Source organism: Anguilla rostrata, chromosome 5, assembly GCF_018555375.3.
Source record: "Anguilla rostrata isolate EN2019 chromosome 5, ASM1855537v3, whole genome shotgun sequence".
Classification (NCBI taxonomy): domain Eukaryota; kingdom Metazoa; phylum Chordata; class Actinopteri; order Anguilliformes; family Anguillidae; genus Anguilla; species Anguilla rostrata.
Genome location: NC_057937.1, coordinates 53632685 through 53651973, shown reverse-complemented (window position 1 = coordinate 53651973; position 19289 = coordinate 53632685). Strand labels below are relative to the sequence as shown.

Sequence of the window (19289 nt, the reverse complement as noted above, 5' to 3'; positions counted from 1 at the left end):
ATGTCTTCCCCACATAATATACAAAACTTTCCTCCTGTCAGTTCTCAGTGATGTCTGAAGCTGGTGTCCATTGTTCCAACTTACTTTGGCCAGTCCCCACAGTAGCTACCAACCTTCCCAACAGCCAGCTGCGGTGAAATCAAACTGCACTGCAGTCAAATGCAGGCGCATCAAATGCGACTGTCGCGGGGCGGGAGTCGTTACATAAAAGGCCGAGAGGAACATCGCGCGCTGGCAGCAGGATTCCGCTCCCTTTGTACGCGGCTGTCATGTTTCATTAGACACTGTGACAGTGCGACTGGGCTTCGGCGTCTCGCAAAGTCAGAGAGGACACGGAGCAATGGGGGGAGGAGGGGGGGGAGGTGTACAACAAGCACTGCAGCACTATAGTATGATAGCACATTGAATTTACAGACCAATGTCTCTAAGGTCATCTTTTTTTTCCAGAAGGCAGTTACACTACACGGCCAAAAGTCTGTGGACACCTGAACATCACACGCATATGTGCTAGCTGAACATCTCATGGGCATTAATATGGAGTTGGTCCCACCTTTAGCTGCTAGAACAGCCTCCGCTCCTCTGGGAGAGAAGATAGTTATCAAAAGAAAGACTGGCCAAATCAGTTTTGGTATTTTGTTGGTACTTCCACACTTCAGTGGGTTGGTATAACTCAGATTAGTTTAATATGCGACTAATTTCACGGATGACTGTCGTGTTATCTTTTAATGATTACCTGTGGTATGTACACTTGGGATAGGCTCCTAACTGGTGATGGTAGAATGAAGCTTCAGGAAATTATTAAAGGTGGACCTATAATGTGATATCAATGACTCTGACTAGTTTGAACCAATCATTGTGGTCTGCTGTGGAGAGCAAAATATTTGATTGGTCAAAGTAAATCAATGACTGACATATAGTTTTACAGTACTTTTGATTAGATACAATTTGTTTGGATCAAACTTTATTAGTCAGAGTCATGAAATGTTGACAGTTCACTGCTGATTATATATTGTTTCTACTGCATGCATTCGACTATTTATGCAACAGAATAGTTTTTTATGATGTCAATGATACATTACATTTTCAGCAGTTTGCAACACAAACAACAACAGCAATAACAACAATACTGGTCAGAAGCTAAATCAGTTGTATAATAAATGTAATTGCATTGCTATAAAAGAACTAGCAAATATTTCGGATCACGGTGCACTATGTTTAGCACTTTACACATCTACTCAGTGCAAGCACAGAGAAAAGAAAATAAGAGTATCATTGCGATCTCCAAGCAACTATCATTTTTCACCGTCTACACTACCTGGTACTAAATATTTGTATCGCACAACCCAACTGCAGTTGATCACTGTGAAGTCTTTTCTCACCCTAAAAATAAAGCCCTGTCACCTGCATGTACGGCAATGATTTTTAATCCAGGAAATGACTAATGTTTTGAAAATCTACCAGGACTTAAACTGTAAGCTGATATTCTTGGAGTTCTCAAGATCAGGCCCGACACAGTAATGGATGCACTTTACAGTGCAGGAAAAATAACATGAATATGCAGACTTAATTACAAGTTCTCAACATTAAACTTTCATATCTTCTGAATGTTCTAAAGGGGCTTATGACCTCCAGGGCACCGCCGATTTATAGAGCTAACAAATTTCAAACGTTGACAGATATTACGATTTGAATGTGCACCCAAAGTGAGCTTCTGCTTTGGTGGTCTCCCCACAGGAACCATCAGGCCCCTCTGGCTCGTTCAGAATGCTGCTGCTCATCTCGCCCTCAATCAGCTAAAGTGTGTGCATGTCCTGCCTCTCCTCATCTCCCTCCACTAGCAAACAATTACAGCCTGAATAACACACGCATCACCAGTCCTGGCCTGAGCTGTAGCAAGAGAAACGCCACCCTTTTATCCGCAATCTATTATCAAACCTTGCACTGCTGCCAGCCCATTCCACTCAGCATCCAGTAGCTGCCTTTCTATCACCTCCCCAAACGGGCTCTTTTCTTGATCACATCTACTCTCAATTCTGCCTCCCCCCCCCACCCCACCCCCACCCCCCAGTGGTGGAATGAGCTCCTCACTACAATCAGGACAGCAGAGTCACTGCCTATCTTCTGCCGCAGACTGAAAACTCACTATTTAAACTGAACCTTCACTCCTCTAATTCTGAGCTCTACACATTTGTATGGGTTTAATAGCCCCACCTTTGCCAAATATAAAACCAATAAATAAATAATAATAAATTATTTATAAATAAAACCAATCTTATCTTCTAATGTTCGCTTGTCTGTGGCAAGGCTCCTATGAAAAAGAGACCTTGGTCTCAGTAAGACCTCCATCTTTTAATTAAAGATTAAATCAAATTAAAAATAAAACCCTTTTGCCTTCTAAAAATATTATTTTGCACCTACTATGATACCTGACTTTATGTTGTAAGATGATGTATTGACTACTGCTACTGGTTGTGGCCCTGATGGCTCAGCATGAGCACCGTTTGTGGCCTGAACATGTACGTGTGCACTTGTGTAAGTTATTCTGAATAACAGCACAAATGCCTAAATGTAAACTGTAGACCTCAGCTCCCCAGACATCCACAGACATGGATTGAATGATAGAAAACTGACTGGTCTGAAACACTGTGTCACAGGATGACTGGAGCGTCAGTTCTCCTGCATCCTCAACACAGCAGTCGAATGATACTGCACCCGAGAAATAAAGCACCTCAGCCACAGGTCCGTGCCACGTTTCTAACCTGCATCTCATCGCTAACACTTGAACAATTATATATTGACAGAGCTGCCATTTACCTTCTGCTACTGGCTGTGTCAATGTATCTCCACAATGCACATAAAACTCCTCAGTATTTTTAGAAATCTGCTTTCAGATCAGATTCCAAATGTTGCATGAACTGAAGCTATATTACGCAGTATCAACAGAACATGCAGCTGCCACTAATACTACCTGTGTGTGTGTACACACACACAATTAGTATCTTGTAGAATATTTGATTTTGAAAGTCTAATTGAATTGAGAAGCCTGTGCTGTCTTTTTGGATAGTGGCTTTATTTAAATGCTAAATTATTCAAATGCTTCTGATAAGTATGATCATACTGAGCATTCGCCTGTCATTTCGGCCACTTTTAAGACTGCTCTCTGCATCACTTAGTAGCTGAAACACCACTTATTCAAAACATAATATTGTACACTAACATCTTCATACAGTACTTCATATTCCAAGTAAAAGCAGAATTCAAGGTGGAAGTATTTATTAGACACTGAACAGGTACTCTTTTTAAATTAATATATTATTCATTGTTTTCTTATTTTTTATATAACAACATCTTCTATTAACCTGATCTGATATATTTCCTTCAATAAGCTTGTGTGAATTTATTTATTTATTTGTTTACATTTTTCTCTATATCCTCCAGCCTGGCAGCTACATCATGTTGTAATTATGTGGAAGCCATTATTGATTAGATAAGCACCGATTTAATTACATCAGCACTTACCCTCGGGCATTTTCAGTGGAACCATTTGAATTGGCTATATTAATAATGTCCCTGTTATGAATCATCAGACAAGCCAGTGTAGCGTCTCGAATTGACGGTTTATTCAGAAAATTTGGCTACTGTTTGGCCGTGGCACACACCAAATAAAACTGAGTGACTGCAGACTCAGCACCATTACTTCGGAACATTAAGCTCTCTCAACCGTCTGGGGAGTGGGGGGAAAAAAGAGAAAACATGGCAAGCTTTTAGCGAACCAGCGTCCCCATACCCGCGGCCTCCACCAACCACAAGAACAGCTTGCAGCTAAACATTCCAGGTAGCTATTGTGTTTGGTTGACAGCAGGGTGACTGGCAGAGCGGATCCCGCAAACTTGTGCAACATTTAAACAGTCATACCAGTGGAACCACATGAACAAGGCCGAATTTCCTTGGATCGTCGCGTCACAATATAATTTTGTTAATTATCATTCAAGGTAGACTTATCTTTGAATAAGAGGATAAATAATTGAACAAGAATGTGGCGTTTTAATGCTGCTGTAGGCTAACCTATCCTTCAACGTTTCACTTAAATACGAACCTGCTGTCTCGCAGGATTTTCCATGACAACGGCAGAAGTCTCACGCCATCTGGTGGTCAGAGGTGCTTAATAAGCGCATCAATGGAAATTGGGTTCTAATTGTACAACAGCAGTCAATGAACGCAAGTAGGCTGCTTGCTGAAAAACACCAATTGATGACAATAATTTTTTTCTTTCTTTTCACAGGATCGGCTCATTGGGGACTGTAACTCCCCTGTTATATAAGTATTGCATAAAAATGTAGCCTGTAGCGTATCAAAACCGAGATACAAGGGGAAAGAAAGAAAGAAAAAAAAACAATCGCTAGATCAGTTGGAAGATTTAGGGTAAAACAAAAATAAAGTTAAGACCGTTTTACATTTCCACTATCCCCGAGCGCTTTAGAAATTCAACTGACATGTGCTTTATAACATGGTTTTCTGGGAAGGCTAACTTGAATAATATAATTGAAGATAGTAAGAGCTAGCAACGCTGGGTGCAAAACACAGTTTACTGGTAAATGTGGAGGCTGAGTGGGTTTCGTTATCGAAATCTATGCGTGTTCCAGAATGCATCCGCATACCGAGTTCCACGGTCCACGGTGTAGTTACGTGAGAACAAATGAGATGCAAACCCACGGGTTAAAGTTGACGTATTGCGTATGACGTTTCAGACCGGCTCCTTTTACTCATCTACACTTCCCTTGTAGGTCCTTCTTTGAGCTGCATCATGGCGAACGTTGTTGATACTAAGCTATACGACATCTTAGGGGTGTCTCCATCTGCGTCTGAAAACGACCTAAAAAAGGTACAGTTGACTTGTTTATCTCCGGTCACCTGCTGGTTACCCAAGCGACGTTCATTACTGGGATTTTATTCCTTCTGGCATCAGGAAGCGGGGTAGTCAGTTAGCTATTAAGTGTGGCCTAGCCGTATTGTTAGCTAGGATTGCGACTGCGGGGCCCAGCTAAAATTCGCATAAACAAACATATTCCCAATCTAACTTCGTGTCTCATTTTAGATCTGTTTGTTTCTTTCATTGTGGTGCTTTTCCTTACAATTTTATAGTTGTCCTGCAGGCAATGGATTTGAATATATAGCTAAACTCAGTTAGCTTGATGTCTAAAGCGTTTGCTTAAAATACGGATTAGCGAGCTAGCGCGCTACCGGTGTATGGTAGCTAAGGTTAGCTAGCAAGCTAACATGCGTCGTATTTCACGAATAAGCGTCGACACTGAAACAAAATCATCTCGTCAAAAGTTTCTTCTTACAATAAACGACCGACCAGTCTTTAAATGCTAGGTCGATGGAAACGAGAATCTCGATGTGCGTTAGACTAACGTAGTCCTGTGGCATTCTTGGTAACGTTACCGTTAGCTACATATATGTTTACACTTTCCTGGTTGGGGAAGAAAACGCTGCTGCCGATTGTAGATAAGCCGCCTCACGAACTGCATCTTCGGGCCCCTCGCTGGTATGAGATTAGCTCGCTGAATTTGAAAGTTACTTTTAGTAACCTTGACCCTATTTCTGCGTCTGGTTTATTTCGATAACGGAATGACTGTGTTATTGGTGCCATTGGGTGAGAATGCTTGCGTGCGTCGCTTTAGCTAGGACGTTATACATTTGTTGCCTTTAAAAATTGTCGCCCATTTTCAAGGGAAATAAACTGCAATAAAGCAGCAGCTACTTTTGGAAATAATAGGTAACAACGTAGATAGAAATTTATGATTGGGGTAATGCCTATTATCTGGTTAAGACTAGCTAGGTAGCTAATTATTTTGTGTTTTAGCTGACTTTACAGTTAGCCGACTACTTGGACTGGTTGGGTATGTTAGAAAGCCAACCCATGCCATTGTTCCAGCACGGGCATTGTCTCTGAAGCGATGCAAATCGGCACTTCCTTGTACACACGGTGTGGTACACCGTCATTACCTGGCAGTTATTGTTGGCTACCTATGGAAATACTCCAACACCAGCTGGCAGTGTGGATAGACGCAGTCCAATGAGGCAGTTGTCGATTCAAATACCAATTGAGGCACCGTGTCTGTTGGTTAAGGAGCTTGTCTTAAATGCCTGCTTAAATACCCAGTTGTGTAAATGTATGTAAAATAGGCCCTGTATGCATTTCATTGGGAGTGATAATTTTCTAAGCAAATGAGCCAGGTGGGCTGAAAATGAAATTTGCCATCTCTTTGGTTATAGGCTAATTGACATTCTTTTCCCTTCAGAAGCTGTGTATGACGTTGCTGGGAACAACGTTTCCAAATAGATTTGCATTGGCACTCCTACACAAAGACTGATGCAATATACAATGCATAGCAGGCTAACAGCCTTTTGCTTTTCAATTTCATTTCAGGCATATCGCAAACTAGCAAAAGAGTACCACCCAGACAAAAATCCAAATGCTGGAGATAAGGTAAGATGTTTTAAATACATGTAAATTTCCTATTTGAGAATTTAACTGTTATTAACACACGCACACACACACTGTGCAGCCATGTATAAACTGTTTGCTGGCAGTTGTCCATTTGATGTGGGAGACCATATGCTTTCAGTCATGTTAAATGCCACCAAATTATCGCCATGCCTAACCAATTACACCGTTCCCATCCCCAGTCTTTTGCCCTTGTTTTGAAATTGAGCTATGACTAGGTCCCATAGGCATGGTGACACTGGACCATGCCTATGTGAACGCAATCACTTTGCTTTGGAAAATAAACTTTTTTTTTTGTTGTGACTTCTGCATGGGGACCCTATTTGTATCAGATAGTGGGCCATACACATTGATAGGATTGAATCTGTCAGTGGCTGCATGACTTGCGCGTATCTTAAAGAAGTAGTGGGAGAGTGTGTTCGTTAAATCGGTCACGGGTGAAGCCAGTAGTGGGGGGATTAGTGGCTACCCAGGGCTCCATGGTGGGGGGTGGGGGCTCAAAAGGCTCAAAGGACTTAAAAAGTTTTAAAAGTTTGTTTTGGTCCACAGACACTGCACAAGGTCCAGAATTGCATGCTACACCCTTAGGTGAAGCTACTATATCCTGTTAATCACCAACGTTTGAGCCAGTAAGGCGACCTTTAGCCAAATTAGAAAAATCGCTGGCAACAAAATGGCTGCTCTAGTCTTGTTTGAATTTGCGAGGCCTCGTTCTGCCATCGTTCTCATACCGTAAGCAGGGAAGTAGAGGCTATGAGGGAGCAGTGTCCGGACCTTATTCTCCCCCCCCGATCCTCAATACAGTTTAAGGAGATCAGCTTCGCCTATGAAGTGCTCACCAACCCCGAGAAGAAGGAGCTGTACGACCGCTACGGGGAGCAGGGCCTCCGGGAAGGAGGAGGCGGGGGAGCCGGGATGGACGACATCTTCTCCCACATCTTCGGAGGGGGGCTCTTCGGCTTCATGGGCGGACACAGCCGGAGCCGGAATGGCGGCAGGCGAAGAGGGGAGGACATGGTCCATCCGCTAAAGTGAGCAGATCTGCAGCCGCACCGCCTCGTTTCACAACCTCACCCGGCACCCTTTGACGGTCTCCATTTTCTGCATGCTTTGGTGGCTGTATTTTACATGGCTCACGCATTTGCTTTATGATTTGTGCGTTGAAGTTTGTGAAGTGTGCAGTTTGAGATATTATCATTACATCTAATAATCGTATATATGGAATTTTCCATTTTTATTGTGGGAATCCATGTAATTAAAAAAAGCTTTTAGCCTTTTCTGAAAACCAGCCAAATGCTTTTTTGAGCTTGTCTTTAAAGGTGTCATTATGTTTTGAATGTCTGGTGCTTCAGGCTCAGGTTAGTGACCGAAACAAGCTGTTCTGTATGTGCACCCAGTCAAACCTTCACACTGCTTATTTTGCAGCCTTTGCAAATTGACTACAACAACCTTTTTTTCTGACAGGGTGTCTCTCGAAGACCTGTACAATGGAAAAACAACAAAATTACAACTTAGCAAGAATGTTCTATGTAGTACCTGTAATGGGTAAGTGAGCACGCGTACTCCATCAGGTTGTGTGTTTTGTGCTTGTGTGTAAATGCCATCTCGTCGCCATGGATACAGTAGTGGTGAATTGTCTTCCTGCAGGTTTATGATTGTGTTGTGTGTGCCCTGTAACGGGTCTGGACAGTTAGTGAACACGGTTTGGCTTCAGTATGCTGTACCGCATTTTTGTATCACAGTAAATCTCCCTCTGTTTTCTGAGTTGGTTATAGCCTCAAATCGTTACGCATGTATCGAATGGGCAGAAAGCAATTAAACAGCACTTATCTGCTCAATGAAAAATCAGTGGATTGCAGTCCACTTCAACTTAAGTGCATAACGTGGAGATTTACAATTGTTATTTGTAAATGAAAGAAAAATAATTATTTTTTCCGAAAAATTTTGAAACCTTTGAAAATAGAATCGGTAAATGAATGGAGATGCAAATCATCTGATTGAACTGATGTAGGAATGCTTGGTATATCCGACCAAAACGTTTCTCTGGCTTTTATCTTTAAAGCCACACTAGGGGCCATGTTGCGTATGGAGGATATAGCTGTGAAATGGCCCCTCTGCCTGTATTTTAGATGGGGTCATCATTTTTTCAAAAACCATTTTATCCACAAGGACGGTTTCTTCACAGTTCGTCGTTTTCCCATACATGCACGGAAACAGCAGTAGATTAACATTTACAATAAAAAGGAGGTTAGGGGGTGAGATTTAGAAACCGGTTTGTGGAAATTTCTTATCTTCTGAAAATGTTGTGGGATTTTTCATAACCACAGTTAGTCAGAACCCTTTGTTTAGCACCTCATCTTGCAGACGGATGACAAGTCTGCTTTGGGGGGGAAAAAAGTTGCCATGGGATTGGTTGGTTGCCGGGCAAGTGTATTGTAGTGGTTAGGGAGCTGGATCTGCACCTCTGAGGTTGGAGGTTTGATTCTCAGGTGGGGCACTGCACTTGTTAACCTTCAGTATATATTGCAGCTGTATAAATAGGCTGTGTGTGAAGGATGTAAGCCTTGTAAGCTGTTTTGGATGAGAGCAGCTGCTAATTGCCAAACATGTAATGTATTACTTCGCACACACAGACACACAGGCCAGAAGCTTATGGCTCAATTGTCGATGAAACTCACATGCATTGATTGGCAAGCAACGTCCTCTACTTCAAAGGACCTTTGCCCGAAGCCTACAAGACACTAGATATGAAAAAGGCTAAATTTCAGTTTTTCCTTGAGTCATTATTATTCATTTAAAAGCCATAACTTTGGTAATGTGTGTGTGTGTGCTTGGTGTATGTGTTTATCTGTGCCGTCTCCGTCCCTCAGACAGGGGGGTAAGACCGGTGCGGTTCAGAAGTGCACCGCCTGCAGGGGGCGTGGCATGCGCATCATGATCAGGCAGCTGGGTCCCGGGATGGTCCAACAGATGCAGTCCGTCTGCACGGACTGCAACGGCGAAGGTGAGCCCGTCCAATGAAGCCTCAGAGGGGTACATTAATCCTGCCTACATCCACATAGCTGCCCTTCTGCTGTTAGAACAACCCATCGTGGTGGGTGTAGGTTACGTAAATTAGACTTACAGATACAGGAAGGAGGTGACAGTTTGATTTGATTAATTGCGATGGAGTCGACAGAGTGCGCGTGCGTTGAGCGAAGGCCTGTTTTGCCGATGCGGGCAGGCGAGGTCATCAGCGAAAAAGACCGCTGCAGAAAGTGCGAGGGGAAGAAGGTGGTGAAGGAGGTGAAGATCCTGGAGGTGCACGTGGACAAGGGCATGAAGCACGGCCAGAAGATCACCTTCGGGGGCGAGGCCGACCAGGCGCCGGGCCAGGAGCCCGGAGACATCCTCCTGGTTCTGCAGGAGAAGGAGCACGAGGTAGGGGAGCGAGAGCCCTGCACATCCAGCCCTAACCATGGCACCTCTGGCTCTGTTTGGGCACTGAGGCTTGGCAAACCAGAAGGTTGTTGGTTCAAGTTGTAGGTGGTGGTGGGCTGAGTACATTTTATTCTTTCTGGACTCTAAATATTTAGTTTGCATTGTACCACGTTAGATCTCTGAGTAAGAAAATTGAGTTTTCCTCTATTTGGTTCTTGCCCGTCTGTGTAGATAGTATGTAGAAGCATGTCTGTCTGATAAATGGCTTGTTCCCAGATTCCATATTGGTAAAAACTGCAGTTGGTTAAACATAGTTCAGTTACTCAATCTGTAGGGGCCTTTGAGTGAAGGTGCTTCCTGTTCTTCACTTCCTGTCTGAATCCCAAACATCCTGCACCATGCGTCGGCGAGACTCACATGCGCGATAATGTCACTTGTGTGCTGTGGGGCTGATAGGCCTCGGTGAGTCTCGTGTGTAGTGTTGTTCCCATACCACAATTTTAACCTTGATACCAATACCACTGCCTTTGGTATCTTGATATCGATACCATGGTAAATCACTGATAACCAAGAATTTCTCTTATGTTTTTAGTTGATACTTCATCTTATCTTTTCAAAGGTATTTATTAACGAAATACGGAATACACAAAATCAGACGTAAAATTAGGATGTGAGCACTTCGTGAGCAACAGCACTGTGCTTGTTAAACCATCAGAATACCTTTATCTACACTTGTCATTTATCTGTCTTCTCACACCTGTGGGGATTTGAAGTCCCTGAAGAGATTGGGGTGGTTGTGGGACAGATGCTTTGCTAGGTTGGACGTGTTGCCTCCCTTGGCTAAACAGATCTTTTAAGCGTTTTTTGGGAACATGCGCTGTAATAATAATGTTGTCAGGTTCACCTTTATCTTTGGCCTTGTAGCTAAAGAACTGGCATGGGGTTGAAACAAGCGGTACGCAAGCACGCATACATGGCATCAATTTTATATCATAAGGAAAAGCGTACCTAACAATTGGATATAGTACCCAAAATAGTTACAATACATTTTCCACTAGCTGGGGATGTTCAGTGTGATCTACTGCCTCTTTCATATCTTGCTAACTTCCTCAGTGAGGGTACAGAGAAACACAGCCAGCCTTTTCTCACTCGGCTCACGCACGCACACTTACAGGCCACTGGACACACCCACTACGTTAGTGTTCCCTTCTGTTCTTAAAGGCACAGTAATTATTTTCCACTGCAGTAATTTTGCTGCACTAGAAAGCAATGGCTGTATCGAATTTAGCGAAATGCCGGTATGGCACAGTTTTAGGGTGTTGCACCCCTGATGTCACACGTGTTCCGTGAGGCTGAAGGGCTTTCCACAGCCCTGTCACCTCCAGGCGGCCGCACCTCTGAATGTCCTACCTAAAATAACTTCTCAAACACATGCCGGTGACACCTGGCATTGATGGCGCGTCCGAGCTAGCGCCAGCGATGTCCTCAAGACATGCGCCATTAGCAGAATCTCGCCACTCTTAATCCCGTGCCTGTCAGCATTTTCAGAAACTGTTGGGACTTGAGCTGTAGGGCCCTTCACTCCCGTGTGAAAAAAACAGTACACTAAGTATGTTTAATATAGACTTTAATTATAATTCAAGTATTCTTAAGTATAAAATAGTATACTTCAGGTATTCTTCAGTGTGCTGTTTCTTCACATGGGCTGCCACTTCTGGAGTAGCACAGCAGAAGGTCCTTATTTTCCCTTACTTTAAAGGAGAGTGGACACTCCACCGTCCTTTCTTATTTCTTAATCTCTTCAGACGGGGGCTAAGCGGAGAGGGTCACTGATAGAGAAGGGGTCACAGGTCAGAAGTTGCCGTGGCGACTCGAGTCGGCCGCCCTATGGACTGTGCCACACACCACCAAGGATGTACTCGTATTAAACAAAGAGATTCACTGCTCAAAAGGCATAGCATATATGCAGTAGCATCAGGGGAACGTTTATTGATTTTTACAGTTGGTGACAAAGCTAAAGATTGCTTAAGGAGTCATTTAAAAAATGGATTCTCACTGTGATCTGGCTTTTGCGAGCGCTGTGTAGCAATCGTTTGCTTTCGTACAGATTGTCATGCCGATAAATGTTGCAATCGAAACGTTTCTTGTTTTTTCCTCGTCAATTCTGTGGAGAAGCTTCTGCAAAACTGCAACCCTCCACAGTGAACACAATGATAAATGTTTCAAATGTAAACAAAGAAGAAGGAAAAAACCACAATGTGTTTCCTTAGTGTCACATCTTGCTCTTTTCCAGTTAATTCATTGCAGCAACCCCTCTGTTCCACAGACATTCAAAAGAGATGCCCACGACTTGCACATGACCCACAAGATCGGCCTTGTGGAGGCACTTTGCGGATTCCAGTTCACACTGAAGCATCTGGACGGCAGGCAGATTGTGGTGAAATACCCCCCTGGCAAAGTCATCGAGCCAGGTATGCTTGAGCCAGGGCCTCCCCTCCCGCTCTCTGTTTAGGGCAACATTGGACTTGGTGGTGGAGGTCAGTCGCCGATCTCAATCTGGTCCCGCTTTCCACAGGTTCCATCCGGGTAGTCCGTGGTGAGGGAATGCCACAGTACCGCAATCCTTTCGAAAAGGGGGACCTGTACATCAAATTTGACGTCCTGTTCCCTGACAACAACTGGATCAACCCCGAGAAACTCGCGGTACGTGACAAAAGAAGGGGGCTATCCCATGAAGTAGTGATGATGTGGTTCACGACCCCATAATGCATAATGTCATCCTGTCAATCACTGACTCCGTTGAACCAATCATAAGTTATTTCTCTCCACAGTGGGAAAACTGATTGGTTTGGGTCAGTGATAACACTTGATATTAACAGCCATTTTGTGGTTCTCCTGTAACTGACACAGGCTGTGTGCAATCCGCGCAATAGAATATTCATTTTTGATGGCTAGATGGATGGGTGGGTGGGTGCGTGTGTATGGATGGATGGATGGGTGGGTGCGTGTGTATGGATGGGTGGGTGCGTGTGTATGGATGGATGGATGGGTGGGTGCGTGTGTATGGATGGATGGGTGCGTGTGTATGGATGGATGGATGGATGGATGATGGGGCTACAATAAGCGAGTGAATGCAGTTCAGGTACAGAGCCTCTGGTGTGAGATTGTGGGTGCAGGTGGCAAAGCTGCACCTCGAGAGGCAGAAGTGTAAATGGGAAAGCGTGGAGAGAACACAAACAGAAAGAGTGGTTTAATTACGCTCTTCCTGGGATAGACAGGAGTGTGGCATAGAGTGGGTTATTCCAGCCCAAACCACCGGTTTGAGAATGTGGTGCCGTGTCGGTGTGCTTTGGGAGGAAGCGAGTGGGCCGCTGCTGACACACCCTGTCATTTTGGGACCCCAGGAGCTGGAGGACCTGCTCCCGTCCCGGGCGGAGCCCCCCATCATCTCGGCCGACGCGGAGGAGGTGGACCTGCAGGACTACGACATGAGCCAGGGCTCGTCCGGGGGCCACCGACGCGAGGCCTACAACGACAGCTCCGACGACGAGAGCGGCCCCCACGGCCCCGGCGTGCAGTGCGCCCACCAATAGGCCCCGCCCACAAGGGGGAGGGGGGGGGGTTAGGAGAGGAGGAGGACGAGGATGAGGAGGGCGGGCGGGAGGAAAAAAAAAAAGTTGCACAAATTTTACATTTTGATCTGGTTTGGACTTTTCCCACAACATCTATCTATTGCCCCTATCCCAGCATCCTTCTCCCCACTGGCAATCCAGATCAGCTAAGAAAAGGTCACACTTGTCACTCTGCTCAGCATGTAAACTTGTTCCTTTTTTATTTTTGTCACCACAGTACTATTCCGTTAATTTAAATGAGCCGTGAAATAAAACGCAGACGTGCTGCCTCGAGCTCACCCTTCCACAGAGGTGTGAGTTGGTGGGAAAGATGCAAACAAATCCAGGGGACGTCACCATCGCAAGGTTTTAGGTTTGTTGGATCCCTGCTTGATTTTTACCTCTTTTTTTTTTTTTTTCTTTTCTTTTCTTTTTAAAAACTTTTTTCCCCCTTTATAGATTTTAAATCAGGGGTGGGGGCTTTCAGTGAGTGATTGACATTAAGTTTGTATAGGCTGCAGGCCCAGAGCCCGCCGTTTCTCCTCAAACCAGCAACATGATCGAGAGCAATGGATCCTGCACTGGGAATAACCATCAAATTGGAGCATGGGAAAGTCTTGAAAATTTACAGACGTGAGCTACATTACTTGTCAAAAGGTTTCAGAAGTTGCCGAATAAAATATTCTTCAAAATCTCGAGCTATACTGAGCATGTCATCTGTAACCTTATCCCACTGCAACAGCATGGTACTCCTGTAAAAGCCTCGCATGAGTCTATTGCTCTTCTCTGGTTGGATCAGGTGTCACATGATGTGTGCCAATCAAGGGATTGTACGTTGTTGAGAGGGAAGTCAGTTTGGTCCTCTAGCCTTGCCACCCTCCAAACCCAGATTTAGTTTTGTAAATACAGGTGACATGATAACCTGTCTGTTCCTTTTTTCAGACATTTCCTTGTTCGGACGTATTGGTAGAATCTTGAATGTTCCAACGTGCGTGTATATAATTGAGGGTTAGTGCCTACATATTCAGTGTGTTTCCCTGGGTAAACCCATTGAATCAGCCTTTGAGATGGGATTAAATACTGAAGGTGACAAAATCGCCATTGGTTTATAATCCAGATTGGGAACAGACTGCAAATCACACAAGCGCAGTGGGCTTGGGAGGCTGTGGTTGAGGCCAGCCCCTGGGAGGGAAAATACCTTTTAAAAAATTATAATCTCGTATAACCACTGTTGTAGTCCATTCGCGTAAAGCTGTACAGTACTTTAACGGCAGTGTCTGCATTTGAGTATCTCATTTTAGTCTGCACTTATTCCCAAAACAATATTACAGCCCTTTGTTTAAAAAAAAAAAAAAGATGTCAACTGTGAGCTTCTCCCCAAGGATTCCTCCACATCTGGACACACCCACAGACCAGTGCAGAGGCCTCAGATGAGCTCCTGCACCTGTTCCAACCAACCGACCAGCCCAAGCTGAACATGATCCTGTATCGATATCAATGTGTGATGCACATTGTTTGTTCATGTTTACTTGTACAATAAAAGCTGTCACCCGTTTCGCTTTTGCCTTAATTTCATTTCTGGTAGTCATCAGGTGGTTGTTTCAAATTCCTTACCACCTCATAGGTTATGTTTAAATGCAATGTTGCAGTTTATAAAGTATAAGAACTTTAGTGTGGTTGCTAACCACACCAATTAGACCATAAAGTTAGCATTTTAAAACTACCTATAGAACCTTATGACCATTATCCTGGAATGCAATTTTGTAGACTACGACATAGCCGCACTACATTGCCAAATTTCTTTATCACTTCCAAACATCCTGAAAAAAGCAATCAGATTTTGAATATTTCAGCAATTGATTTGTTACAGAAATAAAGCTGTGAATCACTACAAACCACTCTCTTATGCTGGATGTGTTACCATAGTGGCCATATATTGAGCTAAAATTCTGACAATATGGCATGCTTTGTGCATATCGATCCAGTTCTGTAGCAGCTACCTTTTAAGGTTTTAAGTGCAACGTGATAAGGTAGCTACTACTGGAGTTTTGCATTGCTTGGAGATCTAGCATTAGCACAATCTGCTCTGATCATAGCCATGTGGCCCCACCCACCCTGCATGCTCTGGCAGCACTGAGCACACATGCTCGACAGGCAGGCAGGACAGAAAGCTTGTCCTGATTGGTTCTTAAGATTCAGGCATGGTGAAATTTGGAGTAGCTAATTAGAGCCTGGGGCACACCAGATTGAAAGGACTTAAATACAATTTTATATGTCAAGATGTGAAAGAAATGTAACCAAATATGAACAAAACCTATACTGCACATTTAATGTACAGGTCATGCCTATCACAGCAGAATACAATGCATTTGCCTTGCGGGTCAATATTGATAAAAATCCACAATGCTTAAGCTACAGAATACTGTCTGAGAAATGAACTGTTGAGATGTGGTAAAAAAGTTAGTTTATTAAATTCAGTACATTTACATTAATACAACTGAAAAACAAATATCGAGAATCCTTTATCAAAGCTTCCAGGAATGATCATTGGTCGTTGTTGACTTTGGCCTTATTGCACAAGTAATCCATCAGTCGCTAGGGAAATACAAATAATGAAAAATAAGTTTTTCCTGGATCGAAAAGCAGGCCTTTAACGGATCGTTTTTTTTTTTTTTGGACATCTTTCAAGTTTAGGTGACACTGACAACCGCACCTGCCACTCAAGGTCCACTATAGACTATTTAACAGAAACCGCCTAACTCCATAAATTTTGGCCGTTTACGATCTTTATAGGGCGATTTTCGGTTTATTTAGGAGGCATTTGCAGACTCAATTTACATTTATTGATTATGCGATGTAATCATTCATAATTTCATGACAATCAGAAATGCGACAATGGTTTATCCAAATATGCGATCTCGCAATGAATGGGATTAGGCAATTTTATGCAAATAGGTCTACCCTGATCATGGGGCAGTTACGCAATTAAGTGACAAACCTTTTGCTGTTACAATGTTCCGACAAGTAACACCAGTGGTAAAAATGGTGCAAGCAGTCTGAGTGAATGTATACAAACACATTAAGTTTGCATGTGCTAATATTGTAGGAAATTTGAGTGACAAATAAAATGCATTTCAAGGCATATTGCAATTCCAAATGCCACTATTCTTGTAGAATGACCCCACCATGTGATAATCCCTCATTACAGGCTTTAACCAACCACCACCCCCTCTAATTCTGGCACTGACAACGTGTAACCATTCGGTAAATATTTCAATCGTTCCAATTTTAAATTTTTGCCTCACGTCTCAAATGCAGCATGGTGGTCTCTTGAAGGCTTTACATTTTAAGTCAAATAGAGGGAGACACCTTCAGTAAAGCCGAATCGGCCACGCAGTCACTGTGGTCACCACATAAGGCCCATTTTGGATAAGGAAAACCCTGAATAACATAGAATGGATAAAAGGAACTAAATGCATACCATTAGCTTCCGCATCTGATGAACGGCAGTGTCGTCAAGCATGTCCACGTCAATGTCGTCTTTGATCTCATCGGATAGACACAAAGCCTTATGGGGGGTGGATTGCCAAATTAGTTCCGTTAACGTGAAATTGTAAAATAAATAAAATAAAAATAAATAAGTTACCTCTCCGTGAGAAGTCAATATGGTTGCGGTGGCGGTTACGAAAGGGTTAGGTGAAAGTCCAAGTAAGTTTGTGGACCTGTAGACACAGTAGCTACCCAGCGTTAAACGCCTCTACATTTAGGCATGATTCAGTGAAGGTCAACTGGAGGAGGGAGTTCGGACAAACCTTTTTTGATCAGTAGATAGGGCGACAAGGTCGTTGGCTTTGGCAACATAGCCTCGAGTCCTTTTAAAATTTGAAGTCGAACAAGACCTGAATTCAAACAATTGTTCACTGACTGGACAATTAAGGGGGCACACGCAACTTGAACCGTAACGTTAAATGAATGCATTCTTTACCTTTGACTTTTTGAAGCGCTTGGATCCAAGTCTGCCAAAGATCTCGACTTGGCCGTTTTCTGTAATAAACAATGATGCATTTCCGGGCACGTCTTATGACGTTACGGAGTTACCAAAGGTCAAGACGGCCCGAAGTCTAAGCACAATAGCTACCTTTGATACTGCCGGTAAAGGAGTCTTGTTTTGAGTTGACAGCATTCTCTTCCGCCTGGTTGCATTCTCTTTCGCCTGACCTGAGGACGAATGGATGAATATTTCGAAGCAGTAGGATCTTTGTCCATTTTAATATTTCAGGAGACTAACCAAAGACTGTTCATGTACAGTCAACGTACCCTTTTTGCTGGTCTTCCTGGTCAGCGGCCGATGGATCTCTGGTGATTCGGCCTGACAGGACAAGCTCACACTGCAGTTACAGTATTATTACAGTAGGCGGCACCAGGTTCCTTCCTTACCTTCATTGCGATGGTAACTTCGCCCGCTGCTTCGTCGTTCTCTGAAAAAAAAGTATATTTTTTCAAGAACATAACAGTAGTTGCGAAAAATAGTCAAAATAAATATACATATAAACTCACCCCTCATCAAATCTTTCAGACGTGTGCCTTGCAGCTGAGGTGGTAGTTTCATCAGTTCAACTCTAAACGCTCTATCCACAGTCGCCAAAAGCTGCTCTACCTTCAGTTCCATCTCCCGAATTCGCTCCTGTGCTAGAAAGCAACACGCACAATGTATGCTTTTCAGTGTATGCTTTTCGTTCCAACCACAATTGCAATCTCAGAATTTTAACAGACCGTTCATTTTTTTTTTTTTTTTTTTTTAAATGACACTTCATGTCTTGAGGGATTATTTACCAGGTTAAACCACATAATTACAGAAGTTGCTATGCATGCCACGAAGAATATACGTCTCATATTCACATTATCTAGGGGTTGTAATATAGCACGAATAGATAATCTCACCTAATTTATGACTGAGGGGATTAACAGGCTCCTAACTGGTGAAAGGATGGACACCTAGCCACTAAAAGTAACCATCCGATAGATGAAGAAATCAAAGACAAAGCAAATTTTAACAAACCAAAGCATTGTGTTCAAGGGGGAAAATAATTATGAGATGACTTAAACAAGTTCAGCAACCATAACTGAGCGAGAGATTGGCTGCAACAAAAAATCAGCATGCACAGGGGACCTCCCCCTCAACAAAGTTTGATAACCACTGCATTAGCTTGAAACAATTTCAGATGTTGGGAAACGTGAATTAAGACAAAGGAACACAGCCCCGTACCCTCCTTTTCAAATTGTTGCATGAATAGTCTTTTTTTCTTTTGATCCCTCTGCTCTTTACTTAGCTGTCCATCGAGTTCACCCTCAGACCGCTGGTAGACTTTCTTCCACTTCGTTGGTTCCATGATTGACCAAACAGCTGCAAGCACAAACCTTTTGTAACCATGGAATCTCCAAGGGTGTGGCCATAAACCAACTGCAGCTGTGATGTCAGTGGGTATGCTCTAAAACCCAGGGCACACACAGAATTTGAGGTGAATGGGCACCGTTTTAAATCAATTTAAATACAAAAATGCATTTGGAATACAATTTCATTTCCAGCATTGATTGGCTGTGGACTGCACCATCTATGCTTTCACTGTAATCATTAGCACCATTTCTGCTACTATGCATTTACTGCATTTTTCTTATTTGTTTTTGAAATTGTACCATGATGGGATGGATACCTTGGAGCTATTAAACCAGCGGTCTGCAACCCTGGT

The 19289-nt window shown here is 43.3% G+C and overlaps 2 protein-coding genes across 4 annotated transcripts; one reads left to right on the top strand and one right to left on the bottom strand.

The window, feature by feature from the left end:
- Positions 1-4722: 4722 nt before the first annotated feature.
- Positions 4723-15098, top strand: dnaja2a (DnaJ heat shock protein family (Hsp40) member A2a). Its single transcript, XM_064337205.1, has 9 exons — positions 4723-4882; positions 6434-6493; positions 7316-7542; positions 7976-8056; positions 9382-9515; positions 9735-9931; positions 12258-12402; positions 12507-12634; positions 13336-15098. The coding sequence occupies exons 1-9, from the start codon at positions 4805-4807 to the stop codon at positions 13522-13524; spliced, it is 1239 nt and encodes a 412-aa protein (XP_064193275.1). The 5' UTR covers positions 4723-4804; the 3' UTR covers positions 13525-15098.
- An 891-nt stretch (positions 15099-15989) lies between these two features.
- Positions 15990-19270, bottom strand: cdca9 (cell division cycle associated 9). Of its 3 annotated transcripts, XM_064337206.1 has the most exons (11): positions 19254-19270; positions 18809-18946; positions 18100-18231; positions 17980-18020; positions 17860-17911; positions 17681-17760; positions 17528-17586; positions 17355-17441; positions 17189-17264; positions 17024-17110; positions 15990-16137 (listed from the first exon to the last, which is right to left on the bottom strand). In XM_064337206.1, the coding sequence occupies exons 2-11, from the start codon at positions 18930-18932 to the stop codon at positions 16087-16089; spliced, it is 789 nt and encodes a 262-aa protein (XP_064193276.1). In that variant the 5' UTR covers positions 18933-18946; positions 19254-19270; the 3' UTR covers positions 15990-16086. The 3 variants fall into 3 exon arrangements, with proteins under 3 accessions (XP_064193276.1, XP_064193278.1, XP_064193277.1); XM_064337208.1 differs by lacking the exon at positions 19254-19270 and having other exon boundaries at positions 18100-18226; XM_064337207.1 differs by lacking the exons at positions 18809-18946; positions 19254-19270 and adding an exon at positions 18484-18507.
- Between the last annotated feature and the right edge of the window lie 19 nt (positions 19271-19289).

Excerpts from the sequence above, each read along its gene's own strand:
- dnaja2a (XM_064337205.1), top strand. The coding sequence starts at position 4,805 with ATGGCGAACGTTGTTGATACTAAGCTATACGACATCTTAGGGGTGTCT. Across the intron at positions 9,516-9,734 it reads CACGGACTGCAACGGCGAAG|GCGAGGTCATCAGCGAAAAA; the intron begins GTGAGCCCGTCC and ends CGATGCGGGCAG. Across the intron at positions 9,932-12,257 it reads TGCAGGAGAAGGAGCACGAG|ACATTCAAAAGAGATGCCCA; the intron begins GTAGGGGAGCGA and ends TCTGTTCCACAG.
- cdca9 (XM_064337206.1), bottom strand. The coding sequence starts at position 18,932 with ATGGAACCAACGAAGTGGAAGAAAGTCTACCAGCGGTCTGAGGGTGAA. Across the intron at positions 18,232-18,808 it reads GCAACAATTTGAAAAGGAGG|CACAGGAGCGAATTCGGGAG; the intron begins GTACGGGGCTGT and ends GTTGCTTTCTAG. Across the intron at positions 17,442-17,527 it reads AGCGCTTCAAAAAGTCAAAG|GTCTTGTTCGACTTCAAATT; the intron begins GTAAAGAATGCA and ends GTTTGAATTCAG.